Consider the following 20,000-nt stretch of genomic DNA (forward strand, 5'->3'; position numbering starts at 1 on the left):
TCACTCTCCAAATGTAATCTTTGGAAAAAGCCTGTGCGACGCCTTCCTGTCCACCAAGACTGACAGCCTTCTACAGGAGCAAATGTCACTCCTTAAATCCACTTAAATTGGTGTCACAGAACGAAATGTTAATCTTTTAGGCCTCCCTAATAAGCTACAGAGATAATTGCTGCTAATCTGTGTTTTGGGGCTGTTTTTGTATTATTAGAAGCATGGGTGGGATCTGTTTTTTTTTTCTCCCCCATTTATATGTGATTTTTGAGTTGAGCTTTATCTTTGAGTTTTTTTAACAGCTGTGGTGGCACTGTTACGAAAATAATCTGCAGGGTAAATTGTCACGTTTCCTGTTTTTCACCGAGCAACATGATGCCCTCTGTGCAGCTTTTGGCCACTACAGAGACAGCTGTGTTTTGGGAGGCGGGCCGCAAGTTTACAAAGTCCCCACTCTTCGGATGCCTTAATTATTAATTTACTCTCTCTGTCTCTCACACACACACACACACACAAACAAACAAAAAATAAACAAACAGATACACACACACACACACACACACACAGAGTCACTGAGTCTTTACCTCCGTTGAGCGTCCGAGTCATCCGTGACAGGTCCGTTCTGCCGATGCACAGCCGCTGGACCTGGAGACGACAGCAGAGAGAGGAGCGTTCATTATTTTACATTTCAACTTGCTTAATCCCATCAAATGTACAGTAGTCCTGGCATGTACTCAAAGGATTTACGACCAGGAGCCAGTCTTTAACGTCCCTGTGACTGAGTGAGTGAGTGAGTGACCGACCCCCTCTGCACGCCAGATCGCTTGAACCTCTCGTCATGTCCTCTTGTCATGTACTGTACATCGGCTCAGGACGAAGCCCGTCTAATACCGTATGCCTCCTCCAGCTTCATCCCATGTGATCATGCATAAACAATCTCTGTGTTACTGCAGTGCTATTAGAACAGTGGCAGACACTGTTAATTGTAAACACATTTCTCAGGTTACAGACCTTATGGGCCTCTACCTCTCTCCTTCTCTTTCTCTCTCTCTCTCTCTCTCTCTCTCTCTCTCTCTCTCTCTCCCTCTCCCTCTCCCTCTCCCTCTCTCTCTACCAGACAGACCTTTTCGTGCCAGACTTGTTTATCAGTGTGGGCTGACAGTTCTGGTGGTCTCATTACCCGGTCTCACCAACATCTCATCTCATCCCATCCCACTATACTATGTGTCATGCCAAAGTCATCTTCCATACCCATCTTAATCTTTTTGTCTTTAAATAATTTCAATTTCAATTTAATATCACTTATAGAGCGCCAAAACATTACACATGTCTCATGGCGCTTTACAGAGTGTTAAATAATGCACACACCTAAATCAGAAATACAGTTTGTACTCATCATCAACACTGAGACTTTAGTCACGTCTCGAAGATATCAGCAAGTAAGTGTCTGCTGTAGAGTCACGAGAGAGGCGAACACAAAAGCCTGCCTTTTCAGAGTTGCTTTCTATTGCCTTAAATAGAGAAGTCTGGCTTAGTGTCAGGGACTATTCCTTGAAATGAATTAATTCTGCATGCAGAGCTTAGCCGTCCGGAGACAGGGGAGCTTATGCTGCACGCAAGCGGCACTGCAGAGAGAACGATCAAGAACAGGAAACAGAATCAAGTGAAGAGAGGTGTGCGTCAGGCCCAAACACCTCTGTCCTCCTTTCCTTTCTGCGTTTTCCTTCTGATCTAGCTTTCTTTGCTTTTCACACACACACACACACACACACACACACAAGCACAAACACGCTCTCTTTCTCTCCTTGAGCTCTCACACACACTCACAAACACACAGGCACCACTCACTCACACAATCACTCACACACACAGACACACACACACAAACACGCTCTCTCTCTCCTTGAGCTCTCACACAATCACAAACACACATGCATCACTCACTCACACAATCACTCACACACACACACAAACTAAAACATGCTCTTTCTGTCCTCGATCTCTCACATACTCACAAACACACACACACTCACACACACAATGCCTACAAGGACACACATACATGCAGAGTCCTACCACACTTTCTCTTTAATGAAAGCTTGGTGATTAAAGCCACAGGCATCTTGACAGGAAACCTCAGAGAAACACGACTTGCAGCCGCCAAGGACCAGAATAAACACACACCGCACAGCCCTCCTGACTCCTCCCAGCCAAGCCCAGAAAAAAAGCCAGCGGCCCAATGCTACTAGTCTCACACACACACACACACACACACACACACACACACACATACACTCTCTCTCACACACACACACACACACACACACACACACACACTCTCTCTCTCACACACACACACACACACACACACACACGAACACACACGCGCACACACACGCGCACACACACGCGCACACACACGCGCACACACACGCACACACACACACACACACACACACACACACACACACACACACACACACACACACACACACACACACGCACACGCACACGCACACGCACACGCACACACACACCAAACAGGGAGGAGATGAACACAAAACAGCCTCCTCTGTTCACTGGATGCCTTTGATTTGGTCAGGAATAGAAATAACTGCACAGCAATTACCAACTCGGGGCGATGTTACGCAATTGCCCCGACTGCAAATAAGTAGGGCTGCATGGAGCAGCAAACTCACACTATTATCTCCCTCATCCCAGAAAAGGAGAAAAAGCACGAAGGCCCATAGATTTGTTTATGGGGTGTGTGTGCGTTCATTGGCACTACCAGTGGTGTCGTCTAGTTAGCTGAAGTGGGTAGACTGTGATGGAGGCGAGATAGTGGCAGATAGTATTAACCAAATGTTAATACCTATCCTTAGCCTTAGCCTATTTTAAGTGGGTATACTGAGATGGTGATGCTTTTTAAATGGGTATACCGAGATGGTGATGCTTTTTAAGTGGGTGTACTGAGATGGTGATGCTTTTTAAGTGGGTATACTGCGATGGTGATGCTTTTTAAGTGGGCATACTGAGATGGTGATGCTTTTTAAGTGGGTGTACTGAGATGGTGATGCTTTTTAAGTGGGCATACTGAGATGGTGATGCTTTTTAAGTGGGTATACTGAGATGGTGATGCTTTTTAAGTGGGCATACTGAGATGGTGATGCTTTTTAAGTGGGCATACTGAGATGGTGATGCTTTTTAAGTGGGTGTACTGAGATGGTGATGCTTTTTAAGTGGGCATACTGAGATGGTGATGCTTTTTAAGAGGGCATACTGAGATGGCGATGCTTTTTAAGTGGGGCATACTGCGTAGTCCTGCGTATCACGTAGACTACACCACTGGGCCCTACATTACTTTGGTCATAACAAAGACAATCTGATCATCTGATTATTTAAAGACGCAACTTTTCCTGTCTCATGCCACCCCTGCATCTCTCCTCAACCATCACGCTAACCAGGGGGTGCTGCCACAGAGTGCTTCCTCAAATAGCATGTGAGCTGGGGCGTGCAGCCGTGCAGAGCTGCACAGTCGTGTCAGAGGGACGGTGAGAAGTTGCTCGTGAGATTGCTTTCCTGCCAGGGGCACCTCCATCATCACCATCATCACCATCATCACCATCAACATCAACATCGTCGCCTCTGTCTTGGGGTGGATCAGGCTTGAGCGGGGACGCTCTGCCCCTACCCTCTGGCTATCCATAAGCCCCATACTGACTATGAAAGACCTCCATAGTAGCTCTTCATTACTCCAGGCTGTCCGGGCTTGATAACACCCCAGCAATCATCATGGGAGGGCCACATGGACACACCCAATCATCCTGCTGGGGCCTCTTTGAGCAAAGCTACAGTACACACACACACACACACACACACACAATCTCTATCTCTCTCTCTCTCTCACTCACACACATGCACACTCACACACACACGCAGCAGATCAGGTCTTACAAATGAATTTAAAAAGGTACGAAAATGGGACTTGTGGGGAAAGTGAGAAATAGATGGATATAAGATCTCCCAGGTTCATTCTGGGGAGCAGTCACCTGCTTCAAATGGTCTTAAAGGGCAAGTAAGACATGGAACTGCTGTCATTTGAACCCTTGAGAAATGGATGAATACAAGATCTGCCATGTTTCAGTCAGAGGAATAGCCACCTACTTTAACTGCTCTCAAAGTTTAAGAAATGGAACTGGTGTCAACAGAACATGACAGAAAAGGATCACTTCACAGCTCTATGTCACAATGGGGGGAAAGCCCCCTCTGGCCCCTGCCTGTTAGCGGAGGTGCACTATTCTAAGTGTTCTATTAAAAGGGTCATCGGGGAGAATACATATTACCTATCAAAATACCAGCCAATAAACGAGAGCGACGGCTGTAACACTAGAACACCTCTGGGTGTTATTTCCGTTTGGGTGGCTGCAGGCACGCAGAGGCATAAAGCATCTTTATATGGACACTTTTACTCTTGGCCTCTCTCCTCAGAGGTCTGGAGCTCTCGCTGGCCCAGTTGATTTCCTCGTGTCTTATTCATTTTCTCATTATTTCAATGCCAACCAAAGGTTTCACTTCTCCGGTGGTTGAGTTGTGGTCCAAATCTGGCCCAGAGCAGGCCCACATCCAGCAGATCTGGTCTCGAGCCAGATCGGTGTAAGGTGCAGCTGATGGACACGACAGCTCTTATTTGTGGTGATACCTGAGCAGACTGACTAGACGAGATGAACAGGAGTGTTTTTGTTTGAATGACATGACTTTGCACTCCTGGGAACACTCTTGGAAACATTGCAAACAGCCATTTCGTAACATCATCCGACAGTGGAAAATGAAATGTTTGGGGTTATTTCAGTGCGCCTGAGCAATACCCTGTGATTACAAACAGCCACTAGAAATAAAGGCTCCCCTTGTGTCTGACATGCTAAGCCCCTAGCCTTGTAGCACTGTCATCAGGGCAATTACACTTTGGGAAATGGGTATCACTCATCGAGGTACCCCACCCCCCTTCCCCCATGTTTCCCTACCCACCGTCACACACACACACACACACACACACACACACACACACACACACACACACACACACACACACACACACACACACACACACACACACACACACACACACACACACACACACACACACACACACACACACACCAGCCCGCCCTGAGCACAACCATTTTAGTGTCACTGTCAAACACTGTCAAGACCAGACTGTCCTATTAGGATTGTCCACAGCACAGCGCCAACAGAGTTTGTTTAAACATACCGCCAATCGGTCACCATGCGAACATTGGTCCTCTCTCTCTTGTGCTAAGTGACAGTAATCTTCACGGCTGTGCAGCTACAGGGAGTGCTAACGTGTGTGTCAATTGGTGGGTGGATGGGGTGTGGGGGTGGGGTTTCATTTTTGGGTGGTGTCACTGGTGTGTGTGTGTGTGATAGCATGGGATGTTAGCCAGACAGCCATCCAGCAGTCCCTACTGCTGTTCACAGGCGTGTGAATATGTGGCTCCGGAGAGCCAGTGTGTCATTGTCGGGGAACAGCTGTAGTGTAAGCACTACCGAGCCAAATCGTGCCGTGGCTACCGTTCCAGCACCTCACCTCATTTCCGACATTTATGATTTAATTGAAACAGGAACCCTGTTTTGGCACGATGCATCTTACACGTGACTCTCCAGAATGGAGAAAAACCTGTGTGTCATATTCAATGCCAATAACCACAGCAAAATACACACTCTGTGTAGTGTGCATAACAGTGTCATCATGTTAGAGCAAAGAAATAAGATAAACAAGCTCATGTCAACCAACCAATCCAGGGACCTTTTTCCTGACTCAACGACAGACAAACACATCTGGGTGTGCGTGGAAAGGGGTTGGGTGACGGTGTAGGGTGCCTGTTGCCATGGAAAGAGTTAACGTCCCGCAGAGAGAGGCCTTGTGATGTCGGCGTCAAGAGAGAATCTTGAGCCATAAAGCTCGCTCCATTCGTCTTACGCAACAAGCTTTTTATTACTCCTGGGTGATAATTCACAGAGCTGGCCGCATTATAAACAAAACTGCCCACAATACAGAAACAAAACAACTTAAAAATTGTATTGTTGAGAGTCGTTGAAGAGTCAGAAGATGTGTCTAATGTCACTGCATAATCACTGACATTACACTGACCAACCCACTTGCAAAAACAACACGGAACAGGGTAGACGGAACACAAAGAAACACGCCTCAACCCAGCACAAGTCTGTCATTTTCATCATCCAATCACACAGAAGGTTGATATCACAACAAGGGCACCATCAACAACCCCCCCCCCCCTATCCCCACACATCCCCCACCCCCACCGGCCCCATCCCATTCCCACTCATTTAAAAAACACATTCTGGCTTTCCAGAACATCATCTCCCATTTATAGTGGCAACAATAGTGCCAATGGGCCTTGTACTGGCATTGTAAACACCATGCAATACTGTCAAATGGGTGTGGTGGGGGTGACCGACTCCTGGCCTTCATGCCTGCATGCATCATGCATCAAATTAGCTGATACCACCCCACCCCCCTCCCCTTTCCCAGCCGTCCTCATCCAAACAAATAACTTACTGCTTAGTGTTATGACTGCAGAACTGACCCGCCGCATCAACCTCGGGGAGAACTCTGGTCGAAACATCGCACCTCCACTGTTTAAACCTCCAGCTCCTATATCCCAGCTCGAAAAAACACCCCCCTTCTCTTACGTCTCTGTTATTTTCAGTCGGGGGACAGAAGTCTGGGCGACCGCAAAAGAAAATAAGACCAGAGCTGGCTTAAACCAGATGGTATGTTATTTTTCCTTTTATTTTTGGTTTCTCTGTTTTGGTCTGGTGAGGTCAGGTCACAGGTACGTGAACGAGAACGCAGCAGGCAGGTGGGACCTTGCACTCCTCCGGGGCAGAACGACCTCTTGTTTGCATGACGACGACGACCCCTCCACTGCACACACATTAGCGGTGGCGTCACCCCCAATTCCCTCCAAAAAAAGGATCACCCCCCGAGCTAGCACGCGGGGGGCAGAGATAGGCAGTCTAAGACAGTCAGACTCCAGAGATATTTTAGCAGGGCCCTAAACCAATGGCGTGCCTGGAAAAAAGTGGGCTGTCACCAGAGCCCTCTGAAAAACACTTATAAGTAGCAGCAATCTGTAACCAGAGAAGCCCCTGTGCCATTTCTTCACCAAGAGCCACATTTGAACGAGCATAAAGGAGTAGCACCCCGAGGATGGCATGTGACAGGCATGTCTGTCCCGCTCACAGTCCACAGACGAAGGGAGGGCTTGACACTTACAGAAATCTTAAAGAGGAACCTCCACAGATATTTCTTATGGCAGAACTTTACACGTAACACCCCAGGGTGTTCAGAAGAAACTAACAGGACCGTAGCCTCAAAGTGAACTGTTGTAACATTTAATTGAATGCAATTTTAGCTTTACTGATCCTTTTTAAAGGTCAGAAAATTGTGTGGTGAAAATGTTAATGCCCCATTTACTTATTTAATTGCCCAGAAAACTGAGTGACAGTGTGCAATTTAAATTTCATTACAAACGCCTCCTTCATTCTTTCAATGCAAGTTTTGACAGCCTCAGACAGACGACCTCACACAGACCACACGAGATATTTAATGCCACACTGATCGCAGCATCCACCTCTTTCCCCCCCACATGGTTCGCTCATGACGGCCAAGTCACCAGTAGAGGGAAGTATTAACCAGGGGAGTCCCGATCACCACCACAAAACCTCACGCACATGCACTCACCTGCAGGGCACGCTTCACTGAGCTGCACAGCTTTAGAATTCTAACGGAAAAAAAAACCTCAGGGTAGGAACTCACTGAGACGAGGGCGAAGCAGTGAAGGGAAGCAGACCCAGCCAAGCTGAGCCGATGAGCAAAAAGCCCCAACAACTCAGCTCATGACAGGCAGGCCAAACAAGAGGCCCCCCCTGGGCCTGGCTCATTTGAATACTGATGTGCCTATTTTCGGGCAAATCATTTCCCATCTGACAGGGCAAGAAGAGGGGGCAAGAGTGGAGCGAGGAGGAGAGGCAGTATTCCAAAGTGGTTCGAGGGGAAGGCGAGTTTTCCACTGAACTTACCAGCCTCCTGCGAGCTCAGGACGTTGAGGGCGAAGAGCATGGCGTTGGAGAAGGTGGTGGCCTCCTCCTTGCTGGCGAAGTTGAGGCCGTACACCTGCCGGGCATCGCGCCACTGGTGGAAGGTCGGCGTGGCCTGGTTGTATTTGAGACCTTTCACGATGGAGTAGTTTATGACAACCTGATAGAAAGACGACAAAGAACAGACAGAAGAAGAAAAAGAAGAATAAGAGAGGATTAGAAAGTATAAAAGAGGAACAGAGAGCAATGTGGAAGACCGAGCGGAAGAGGGAAACGTGTAGGATGGCACAGAAAGACGGGGGAGGAAAACGGGAACAGAGAGCGAGAATTAGTGAGAACGCTAAACTTAGATTTACTCGATAACTCCACGATTTCCTAATTCATGAAATGAGGGTTGACACGTAACAGAGTGTGTAGGCTATATCAATATGTGAATGAATCGTGTAATGTATATGTGTCTGTGAGTAGTTAATATACACTATGTATGCCCATGTGCATGTGTGTGTGTGTGTGTGCGTGTGTGTGTATGTGCGCATATGTGTTTGTCTCACCTGCTGGTCCTGAAGCTTGACCCCCACCACACGGAAGGTGTTGTTGGCAGTGTTGTGGTAGATGTTGATGCGGCTGAAGCCCTGTTGCCCCGGCTTGATGGGGACCCACTTCTTGCTGGTGTCGTCGTACACCATGACCGAAGCCCGGGCTTGGCAGATACTCTGTTCACTGTGGAGCCAAAAAAACAACAACTGTCAGGCCAAAGGTTAAGGGTCAGGCACTCTGTCAGTGTGAAACACTATACGTAGATGACATGTTCATATATCAGGGTTATTGAGGGATCAAGGGGTGTCCATGATACTAAGTGTAACTACTCAGATGTAACTACACTCCCAAATGCTGATAAGTTCGACAGCAGTAACTCACTTAACTGGCACATGGGAAGTGTGGACCACAGAGAAGCCGAGAGTGAATGTCTAGACTGAAATGTGCCACTGTGTGTTCGCTGTGGCAAACGCCACAAATGTCGATGTTTGGAAACGGTCAGAACAGAATGAGCTAGATGAATGTAACATAGTGCCTAAAAAGACACAGTACATTTAAAATAAATAATAACAAATAAATGAGTAGCAAAACAAAATAATAATAATAAAAAAATGATCAGGCATGAAGCAAGACACATTCAGAGAGAGAGAGAGGTCTTCTGGGACAGATGCCTGCAGATAGGCTGTTGAAACACAGGAATTTAATTACAGGTAGAGAGTTCCTGCCCTTCTTTATATAATCACAGTTCAAAAACATGTTAAGCGAGCCATCTAATTTACCCAATTTATCTCATTTATAATGTCCCAGTGCAGTGGCGGGGACTGTGCCATTGGAGATGCCGTCTTTTCGGATGAGACGTTAAAGCTAGATCTTGACTCCCTGTGGTCAAAAGATGCCATGGCACTTATCGCAGAGAGCAGCGGGTTCCCCAGTGTCCTGGCTAAATTCCCAGCCTGGCCCATTCAATCTGCCCCCCTAATAACCCACCAGTGAAATTGGTTCATTCATTCCCTCATTCTCCACCTCAAGATGGTGCATGGTGAGAGTTCTGGCACATAATGGATGTTGTGCTAAAATGATGAATGATTCACCAAACAAAGATTTGAATAGCAAATAAACTAAACCATACATATGACCAAATCATTTCATTCAGAAATCTGTTTGATGGCCAATTTGATTAATCTTTTTCCTCCTCTGCTGTCACACTGACACACAAGCTGGCATGCTTGAACCAATAAAACCTTCACGTGTCAGACGAAATTCTCAGCCTCTAATTATTTCTCCCAATCGTTCTTCACTGTCCATTCATTCATCTGCCATGGCACATTGGCAATGTCTTTCCCACGCAGGGGGGTGGGAGTGTCCTAACTCTCAGATCCCGAGCTCAACTCTGTAGCTCATAGCTCAGGGCCAGATGCGCTCACAGATGCTCGCCGCTCTCTTGCAGTCGAGAATTAGAGATTGAACTGTCTGAAACCCGCAATCATGCTGCAGTCCCGAGACCCCAAGGAATGAATTTAAGCAAAGCACCTCCCCACACACACACACACACACACCCCAGAATACTCCTCCTCACCACAGAAACCAACAAAAACACCACACCCTCTTCACTTACTTCAACAAGACTCCTTTCTAAGAAAACAACAAACAACTTTTAACTTTGGTTCAAACTGCAAATAGCCTGGACAATGTTAACACCTATGAAAGAAACAGTAACTTCAATAATTTGACAGTAAAACCTTCAAAACAGTACAGAAAAGTAGCTGAGTAAGAGCCAAACTACTCACTAGTATTAGTGTATCACTAGTAACTGTCAACAACTACATTCCACCTTGAATGACACTAGAAAAATATCATTGCTGTAGCATATGAATGCTAACATACCTTTTGGTTGACATTACATCTGGCTGTTGTGTAAAAAACACAGTGAATCTTTGTACAGAGTATGATATCAGCCCAGTGGTTGGGTGCTGAGTGTCAATGGTATACTCACGGTGAGTTATCCCTCTAACACCACACTCTCTGCTCAAAGAGGAAGCATAGAGAGAGCACAGGCAATGTGACACTCTATGACATAGCATGGGGCAATGCCGTCATTAAGATATCAAAGCTGAGGACAAAACAAAGGAATATGATTCGTTGATTGCTTTCACTTGAATGTGAGCTCAACATATTCGTTCGACGTTCACTCTGTCCCTCTTGCCCTGACAACATGTCTGGAAAACAGCAGTGATCTTAAATCTTATCTTTTAAGGTGTATAGTAAAATCAAATGTACTTGAAAAAGATTTGCTTCAAAGTCTTTCCTCTTTTCATAAAACACTTAGTTTTGTAATGTTTGTATAATATTTATTCAAAGCAGCAGTGGCTTTACTTCCCATTTAAGTTTAAGTGTGTGTGTGTGTGTGTGTGTGTGTGTGTGTGTGTGTACATCACTGCCCCACACAATCTTGCATCTTTGATCTGCACCCACTCTTCTTACACATCCACTAGTACGTGTGGCAGGACGTGCATTAATAGCAACATTGTATGCTCTGCTTCTGCATTGCATGCGACACCACCATCAAAATAGTAGTGTGCTCATATGACCTCTGTAACCAAGCATGTTGTTGTGTTATAAATACAGCTGGCATCTTACACTAGGTAATAGCAGAAACTACAACACTTTGCAGTCACAGCAGCCTTGGCTAGACAAACCAAAGGGACAAACCAGGCCACCACAACCAACTAGTATGAATGCCGATATAACAGAGTAGACAAGTTGAGCCACGAGATCCAGGTGTCGGGCCACGGCGAAGGGAGAACGGAGTGAGCATGACAGAGTTTGACAGATCCCATCCCAACATCTGCACCTCTGTCAACCCTCATCTCTTGGTCTCTCAACAGCTAGAGCAGTCGCACAAGGGGGGGCCAGGTATCAACCGCATTCTGCCTGATTCTCTCTGCCTCTCACTGTTGATGGCATCTGGCGCATATTGATATGCGGCACATGATGGTGTGTACAAAAGCTATTTAGGGTGGGGAGGTCGTATGTGTCCGTAAATGTGTTTAGGTCCTAGGGTGACAGGGAGGGATGAGTCACGGAGCAATACGGATATAAGCAGAAAAGCAGGAAAGTTTAACAAGAGGAGAATTTATCAAGAAAAAATGCACAAAAACTGAATACAAAATAGATGTTTCAAATAAAAAACAAATCGTGTATATGGTTCACTGATCATGAAAAGGTGATCCCTGCTGGTGCTGTGAGAGAAAAGGCTGCTACTGCACCAGTTTGTGGTCTCTCAGTTTGCTGTAGAGCCGAGCTCCATCAGTCCTCATACTAGACTTGGCCTTTAAAAATGCACGAGCACTTTCCACGAGCCAACCCATAAATAAAACAACATGCCGTCTCTCCAAATACAAATTAACCAAATATTTTGGTGGAGGGAGGAGGCCAAATTCCTCCTGACAGTTCGCATGGAGCCTAGTCACTAGCATGTGGAAACTTGAGCAACTGAAAGGGTGTTGAGGAAGAGACTGATCAATCCTGAGCAAAACTAACAACACAACGCCTTGCTATGCCCCAGTATTCTCATAACAGACAGAAGTGATATAACAGTGCATTTTATTTCAGCTAGCACCCTCTTGCAGATGGAGCAATGTGCAGGAAGTGGAACAAATGGTATCTAGCTGCACATAATTTTATGCTGAATTTGGCCATGCGAACAAACAATGAGGAGATCATCATCATCGCATGATTTCTGCATGATTTCGGCAACTATTTTTCTTCTGGGGTCATGGTTGAGGGCAATAGGAAGTGACATCAGTGGACTGGAGCGGTGTGCAAAAGAGGGCAATCTGAAATGTAGGGAACGCTATGGAAATGTTGTCACATGGGAAGTAGCCTAACGGCATGACCTTTTGATTATTCACTGCTCTGCAAAATGCCTTTTGAGCAGAATCACATAATTTCAGTCTCTCCAAAGATTAGCATTATACTTGCTAAATGTGACTCTGTTTATACATGGCAACATATTAGTCGGAGTAATTCTGTGTAGCTTCATCTGACTTGGTCTACATCTTTGAATTAAACCTGAAGGTAAACCTGGAGTGACATGTTGTGACATTTATATTACTAACACGTTAACACCTTTCATCTGATTAAATCACATTTTTACAGTCTTTTACAGTACATCTACAGTCCAATTATTGCCTTACTAAATTTAGCTTATAATGGGCTAGCTATCTCTGCAGTCATGCATTCACTTTCCACTTGCAGTCTACATTGTCTGCTTGTGTTTTTGCACTGACATGCTATTTAAAATCATGTTTTGGTCTCTTCTCTTCACCCGAACAATGAGGTTAACACCTATAAATGGCCTTGCTCCAGCATGTGGCTGAAGCCTTAAAGGTCACACCTGCTCAACCCTTTGCAGTGCAAAACCGTTGCAGGCACAATGTGCATTTTAAACAGCATGCTCCAAGTCAAACGGCATGCAGTAAAGCCTTGCTCCGATGGCACAAATTCATAAGTATAGGCAATGCCTGTATATACCATGCTTCTCTGTCTGAGCCAATGAATGGATCGGAACAATTCCACTTGTAAATGAATCTAGAGAACCGTGAAGGATGGAAGCGTTAAATAAATCAACACTGTGATCACTCATGTGGCAGAAAAAAATAAAGAAAAAAAATGGCTGAATCCATTAAGATAATTTCTAAAGACTGGCCCAGTAGCCCATAAGGCTGGGGTTGACGTAATGGCCGCCTCCAGTGACTGTTCCTGAATATGCTCTTTTCACCTAGCTGGGAAGGCATAGAAACAGAGAGAAAGAGAGGGATAGAGAGAGAGAGAGAGAGAGAGAGAGAGAGAGAGAGAGAGAGAGAGAGAGAGAGAGAGAGAAAGAGTGAGAGAGACCACAACCTCAAAGTGCATTACTGTGTAAGATCAACCTCATGGGCAAAGCATGATAAAGGAGGCCATATTGTAGTAACACAGGTCTGACTGAGCCACACAAGTCATTTGGTCCATCATCCATTCAAGCTCAATGCATCTCTCTTTTAAATACGACTATAGGAGGGCAGGGACACTCTCTCTCTCTCTCTTTCTTTCAATCTCTCTCTCTCTCTTTCTTTCAATCTATCTCTCTCTCTCTCTCTCTCTTTCTCTCACAACCTTCCAGCCATAACTCTATTAGTTGAGTGCTTTTTATCACTGAGTGTGACAGGGTTGGGGGGCTGGAGTTAAAGATTGAACGAGGCTGAGCTTGTGTCAGTACATCCTGATAGACAATCAGGGGTTGAAGAGGTGACCTGGTCTAAATATATTGACCAGGTTAACTACACGCACACGCACACACACACACACACACACACACACACACACACACACACACACACACACACACACACACTTAAAACTGAAGGGAAATGAACACTTTAGATTCATTTCCCTTCCCTTTCCCTACACTATACATTTTATGGCAGGCAGAAACACATGCAGAAACCCACACATGCACATACACATGATTGCACATGATTGCACATGATTGCATACACACACACACACACACACACACACACACACACACACACACACACACACGCACATGCACACACACACACATACGCACGCACAAACAAACACACACACACACACACTCAACCCACTCAATCTTGCATCCTTAATTTCCAAGTCCCACTTCTGTTGAAAGGCCTATTTTTGAAACACCTAAAATATCACAGATACGAGCTGAACCGGTGTATTGATACGTGAGTTTGTGTGCCTGTAAGTTAGCTAGATAAACAACTTAAATGCAGTCAGTCAGTTCCACAGTTCCATGGTGTACTGCCGGCAAGCAGCACCTAGGTTGCTATGGCAATAGAAAAAAAAAACAGTGCGTGTAGCGCTATAGGTTGACGGACGCCAGGGACAAATGCCTTTGTTCGCCTGTCTGATTGTTTGTAGTGGCATGGGGTCAGTAGAATGTCCATGAACAAGCAAGACTCACCTCAGTGTCCGACTGCAGCACATGGTCCGGCTGCTTAGTGGGCAGTTTATTGACCACCAAGGCCCTTTCACCCACTTACACGCAGTTACAGGGATCAGTGGCTATCTGAGGCTACTTCCTCGGGGTCAAATACACTCCACCACCAAATATATTCGCGCACCACATGTGTGCAAAGTATATTTAAGCACTGCGGTTGTATAATGTCAATGTTAATGAGAGTTGTAGTAAAAAAGCAGGCATTTGTGTTTTGAGACATTTTCCGTTGAGCGGGCTTAGCAGCGCAGATTTGTGTTTTGAGACAGACGAATGAGGTAGACCAAACTAGCCCCTGTTCTGGCTGCCCCTTGTGCATGGTATTCACTCTCGGTGGGTCTGAAATATAGAGGCGCCTGAGGTGGGAGCCTCCGTGGTTGCTCTGCAAGCTCTGCACTCATTTCTGCATCATATACATCTCATCGTTCTATTTCGTTTTCATTCCACTGTCGCGCTCTCACGTTTGCCTCTTTTGTTTCGAATGCATCTCTGTCTTCATTAGTTCGCGCTTCTAAAAGTAGCTGTCTTTCACCTCACATGGCCCCCTTCTCCCACCCCCCCACCCCCCAAGTCATCACCATCACCACTTTTCTATCTTTCTTTCTCTCTCTCACACACCTCACACACCACACACACACCCACCACATACACACACTCTCCACTGTGGCTCGATCTTGGGTCATTCCACGCCAAATCAACCAGAGCCCACGCACTTGCGTCTCAAAAAAATCTGAAAAAAATACCATGAGTGCCTATGTTACCCAGGAGACACTCTGTAAAATGTTTTTGTGCTAAGATCAATACTTTTCAAGTAACAGCCAGTTTTACAGGGGGAGGGGGGTGTCAAATTTGTTCTGCCTCTTTTTTTTGTCAAAGTTCACAAGCTCATTGCTCAAGAACTAGAATCTGTAGGAGGCTCAAATTTGGCAGGCTGGTGCATAAATAGGAATAGTATGCAGTAAAGTCACCACGAGTAGTCTGGATGATCCTGCATGGTCATAGCAGTCCCTCAAAGTTGATACAAATTTTATTGGAGTTCTTGGCTGGGCTCTGTTTAGGCTTACAGAAGACATATTTTTACTCAACATAGGCTCTTGATTTTGTTTCTCTTATTGAGATCAGTAGAAACACTCTCCGAAAGAGCAATAAAGAGAAAAGAAAATCCATCAGGGACTGAACAGCAGACCTCACAAGTTTGAAAAATAATTTTGGATCTCATATTCAGAGCACCCTAACACCTTGTGGGAATATACAAAGATTTTTTTTATATATTTTTCGTTAATCTGCATTACCTCTTCTTTTTAAAAACACTAATTTGACTTGTCTTATGCGAATCTTTCTTTTTCATTTTCCACCCTAAACATGGACAAAATGCACCATTGAGATCAATAGGTTTTGTCCCCACCCGGCAATTTCAGTGATTCAGTGATTTTAGTGGCACCTAGTGGTTACTCTATACAAAACAAATCTCTCAATAGATCTCTATGGTGCATTTTGCCCTTGTTCAGGGTGGGAAATGAAAAAGAAAGATTTGCATAAGACAAGTCAAATTGGTGTTTTTAAAAAGAAGAGGTAATGCAGATTATAGAAAAAAATATTTAAAAAATCTTTGTATATTCCCACAAGGTGTTAGGGTGCTCTGAATATGAGATCCAAATTTATTTTTCAAACTTGTGAGGTCTGCTGTTCAGTCCCTGATGGATTTTCTTTTCTCTTCATTGCTTTTTCGGAGAGTGTTTCTACTTATCTCAATAAGAAAAAAACCCCAAGAGTCTATGTTGAGTAAAAATGTGTCTTCTGAAGGCCTAAACAGAACCCAGCCAAAAACTCCAATAAAATTTTGATCAACTTTGAGGGACTGCTATGACCATGCAGGATCATCCAGACTACTCGTGGTGATTTTACTGCATACTATTTCTATTTATGCACCAGCCTGCAAAATTTGAGCCTCCTACAGATTCTAGTTCTTGAGCAATGAGCTTGTGAACTTTGACAAAAAAAAGAGGCAGAACAAATTTGACACCCCCCTCCCCCTGTAAAACTGGCTGTTACTTGAAAAGTATTGATCTTAGCACAAAAACATTTTACAGAGTGTCTCCTGGGTAACATAGGCACACATGGTATTTTTTTCAGATTTTTTTGAGACGCAAGTGCGTGGGCTCTGGTTGATTTGGCGTGGAATGACCCTCTTGTCCTCCATAGATGATTAAGGCTGGGTCCACCAGCAAGTCTTATCTCCCCCACAGCCACCCTCTGATTTACAGCCACTTGCCAAAGGCAGAGTGAGTGAGGCTGAAGGGCCATGCTCTGCCACTCGTGCGGTTGCACTACACGTTGATAATCACTGGTTTCTCTTCCCATCTCTTTCACTTCAAGAGTCATTGGGAGACATGCCAGGGAGACCTTGCCAATGCACAGGAGCCAAAGGATCAGTCATTTCAACTGCACGACCCGACTCATTTCAACTGTACAAGCCAACTGTAGAACAAGCCCGATTTTCAGATCCTGACCATCCTTGTGTGAGTAAATTTGGCATGAACTGAACAAACCCAGCAGTCATGACTCATGGCATTTAGGTACAATTGGTACATTTCAGTAGCACGGATTAAAATGCCATAAAAATGCATCCCCACAAATATGAGATGATGCTAGTTGTAAACTAAAACAGACTCCAAATTAAGGGGGAGGATATATTTAACCTCAAGCACAAACACGGATGTTAACAACAGTATGTATGATGAATTCTGGAAAAAGGGGGGGGAAAAACGATGAAAGTCCCCTGTTATTAGAAGCATAGCAGGGGCAAGCTGAGACCAGAGACTGAATATACTGTACGGGCGAGAGCTGTTTTTTTCTATTTGAAGTGCCTCGTCCAGTAATCATTTTGGTGGAGTAAAGATCAGAGGAGGAGGAGAGAGAGAGAGAGAGAGAGAGAGAGAGAAAGAGAGAGAAAGAGAGAGAGAGAGGAGGGGGTGTCAGAACAGGCGGAGGATTATGGTAAAGTAAAGGCTTCCAGGAAGGTCATTAACTCCTGCCGTAAAGTTAAGTCTAAATTAACCAGGCTCTAATTTAGCAGAGCTCCAATCTAGGATCAGAGTCTGATTGAAAGGTGGGTGTAAGTCCCAAGGCTGTGTGGAAACATAGGAAGTGTTTGTAAGTGTTACCTTTAACAGGAAAGTGATTTACAGGGAAGGTACTCTGGGCGTGCAACTTAAACGTAGACGACCAAACTATTTTTTTCTAATGTACGTGCCACTATCCCGTCTGGTGTAGCTAATACGTCCATTGATTATAGTGGAAGCTAACTGTATGCGCTACAGCTCTCTTTCTTTCTCTCTCTCTCTCTCTCTCTCTCTCTCTCTCTCTCTCTCCCCATCTCCCTCTCTACTTGCATATGCCAATCATTATTAGGCATTATAAAGACTTCATTCAAATGTTTCCTTGTTGGTGGAATGAGTTGCTCTCCGTTCCTGTGATAGTTTTGGGTCTTTCAAGAGGGCATATCTGTTCAACACGCACTTAGTTTATTAAGCGTTTGTTATGCATTATGGTTTGTATAGGCTATTATAGAATTTAATCATTTTCATAAGCTCTTGATTGAATTTACATTGCTGTTTATAGCTATTCTCTGACTTTATTATCAACTTTTGCATTGTTAAATGTAACTATTGCATTGTTGTTATTTGTATGTCGCTTTGGACAAAAGCATCTGCTAATTACTGTAACCGAAACCATTAAGCTTTATGAGTCTTTTTTCTATAATACTTTATGGATACTGGGTTTCAGAGAGATCAAGGATTTTATTTCTTTTTAAACGTTGAACTGAACACTGACCACTCACCAGAACAAGAGAAACAATTACAGAATTGGAAATAAATTACACCAAAACAGAAATCTCTAAGACCTTTAAATCCATTCATTCCAAAATGTGAACAATACATAACAGAAAGACGAGCAGCACAGGTCTGAATTCATCCAAATTAACGTTACACATCATTATATCACCAGCATACATAATGATGCAAATGGAATCTATGAAATCACCACTGTGCTGGTAGCCTCTATCACCATCACCACAACAATAACATTTTAATCTGCCACGTTAAGTCCATCCCTAAGCGTCACATGGGCCGGCAGGCCCAGCACTTAACTATCCTGCTTGAGGTTACATCTGGACCCCCCCCCCCCCCTCCCCAATCCTATTGTAACATTTAAACCACAGGGAAATGGATGGATGTGTGGATGGATAAACCTGCAAGGGGAGGGTAAGAAAGAGATAAGAGTGAGAGTGCAAAGTGCAATGGGGGAGAGAGAGATAGGGGAGAGACACACTAATGGCATTTTCTTGCTTCTCAATGAATGTGCACTGCTTATGTGCTTAGCTAGAGGTTTCTGCTTTTGCAGAGGGGGTCTTCCATCCGACTGATGCAGAGATGGGGAGAGAGAGGAGGAGGAACATGGGTGATAGAGAGAGAGAGGGAGAAGGAGAGAGAAGAGAGAGAGAGAGAGAGGATGAGACAGAAAGGGAGGGAGAGTAGTTGAGATAGATAGAGATAGAGAGAGAGAGAGAGAGAGAGAGAGAGGAAGATTGCACTCCATAACACCACTGAGGTTCTCCCTATGGATCTGTGGTATCTCATTCCAGTGGATGAAATGCACTTACTACATACTGACCTAAAAAAACACTTGCTATTTACCAGGAAGTGAAGTTAGTCTTTCAATGCAGCATAATCGGCAATACCACATAACTGATTCACAACTGAAATATGTTTATGATTACAACTCTTTCAGATGAAAATAGTAAAACTGAGCAATGCCTGTTGAAATACACCCCCTCAAAATAAAAAAGTAAAAATTACATAACATGAACTGTTAAATTAATGCCAGTGCGTTCAATTGTTAATGATACATGGAAAGCTGAATATGGTAGTTAGTGCATTTAATGAAGAGCTTCTGAAATTATATAATAGATCCGTGAAAGATGTCTGCTGTGGGAGCTCAGAGCTAACAGGAGAGCGAAACACTCACACAAACCCGTGTTCATAAAAGGAGCATTCATCCGCGAGGCACAAACTAGCCTGAAGCACTTCTCCTCTCAATAACCTGGCGATTTCAACATAGAGATGACCGAAAATGACTGCTCTATGTGCTTTAGTGCGTGAATAGGGGGCTCGTTTGGACATCTCAAAGTGCTCTAGTCTACCCTAATAAGGACATTCTACTGACAGCGGTGGATACAATTTGGACGTGCTCCTCAGTGTGTGACTTTGCAATTCTTATAAAACCCCCAAAATAGAATAAAAGGCTA

The 20,000-nt window shown here is 44.7% G+C and overlaps 1 protein-coding gene across 8 annotated transcripts in view; it reads right to left on the reverse strand.

Annotated features, from left to right (window-relative positions):
• The window catches only part of evla (Enah/Vasp-like a), a 103,176-nt gene that overhangs the window by 72,945 nt on the left and 10,231 nt on the right, over window positions 1-20,000 (reverse strand). For 5 of the 8 annotated variants that reach the window (XR_009936516.1, XM_062522868.1, XM_062522870.1 and 2 more), the window contains exons 2-4: window positions 8,685-8,853; window positions 8,116-8,293; window positions 576-636 (exon numbers count right to left, since the gene is read on the reverse strand). Coding sequence is in view for 7 of the 8 variants with exons in the window: in XM_062522868.1 (XP_062378852.1) it covers window positions 576-636; window positions 8,116-8,293; window positions 8,685-8,853 (408 nt within the window). In the remaining variant the exon portion in view is untranslated. Of the gene's footprint in view, window positions 1-575; window positions 637-794; window positions 899-2,067; window positions 2,150-6,589; window positions 6,987-8,115; window positions 8,294-8,684; window positions 8,854-20,000 lie in introns of those variants that run through there. The other 3 variants (XM_062522871.1, XM_062522872.1, XM_062522873.1) reach the window with 3 other exon arrangements.

This window comes from Sardina pilchardus, chromosome 20 (assembly GCF_963854185.1).
Source record: "Sardina pilchardus chromosome 20, fSarPil1.1, whole genome shotgun sequence".
NCBI classification, from domain to species: Eukaryota; Metazoa; Chordata; class Actinopteri; order Clupeiformes; family Clupeidae; genus Sardina; species Sardina pilchardus.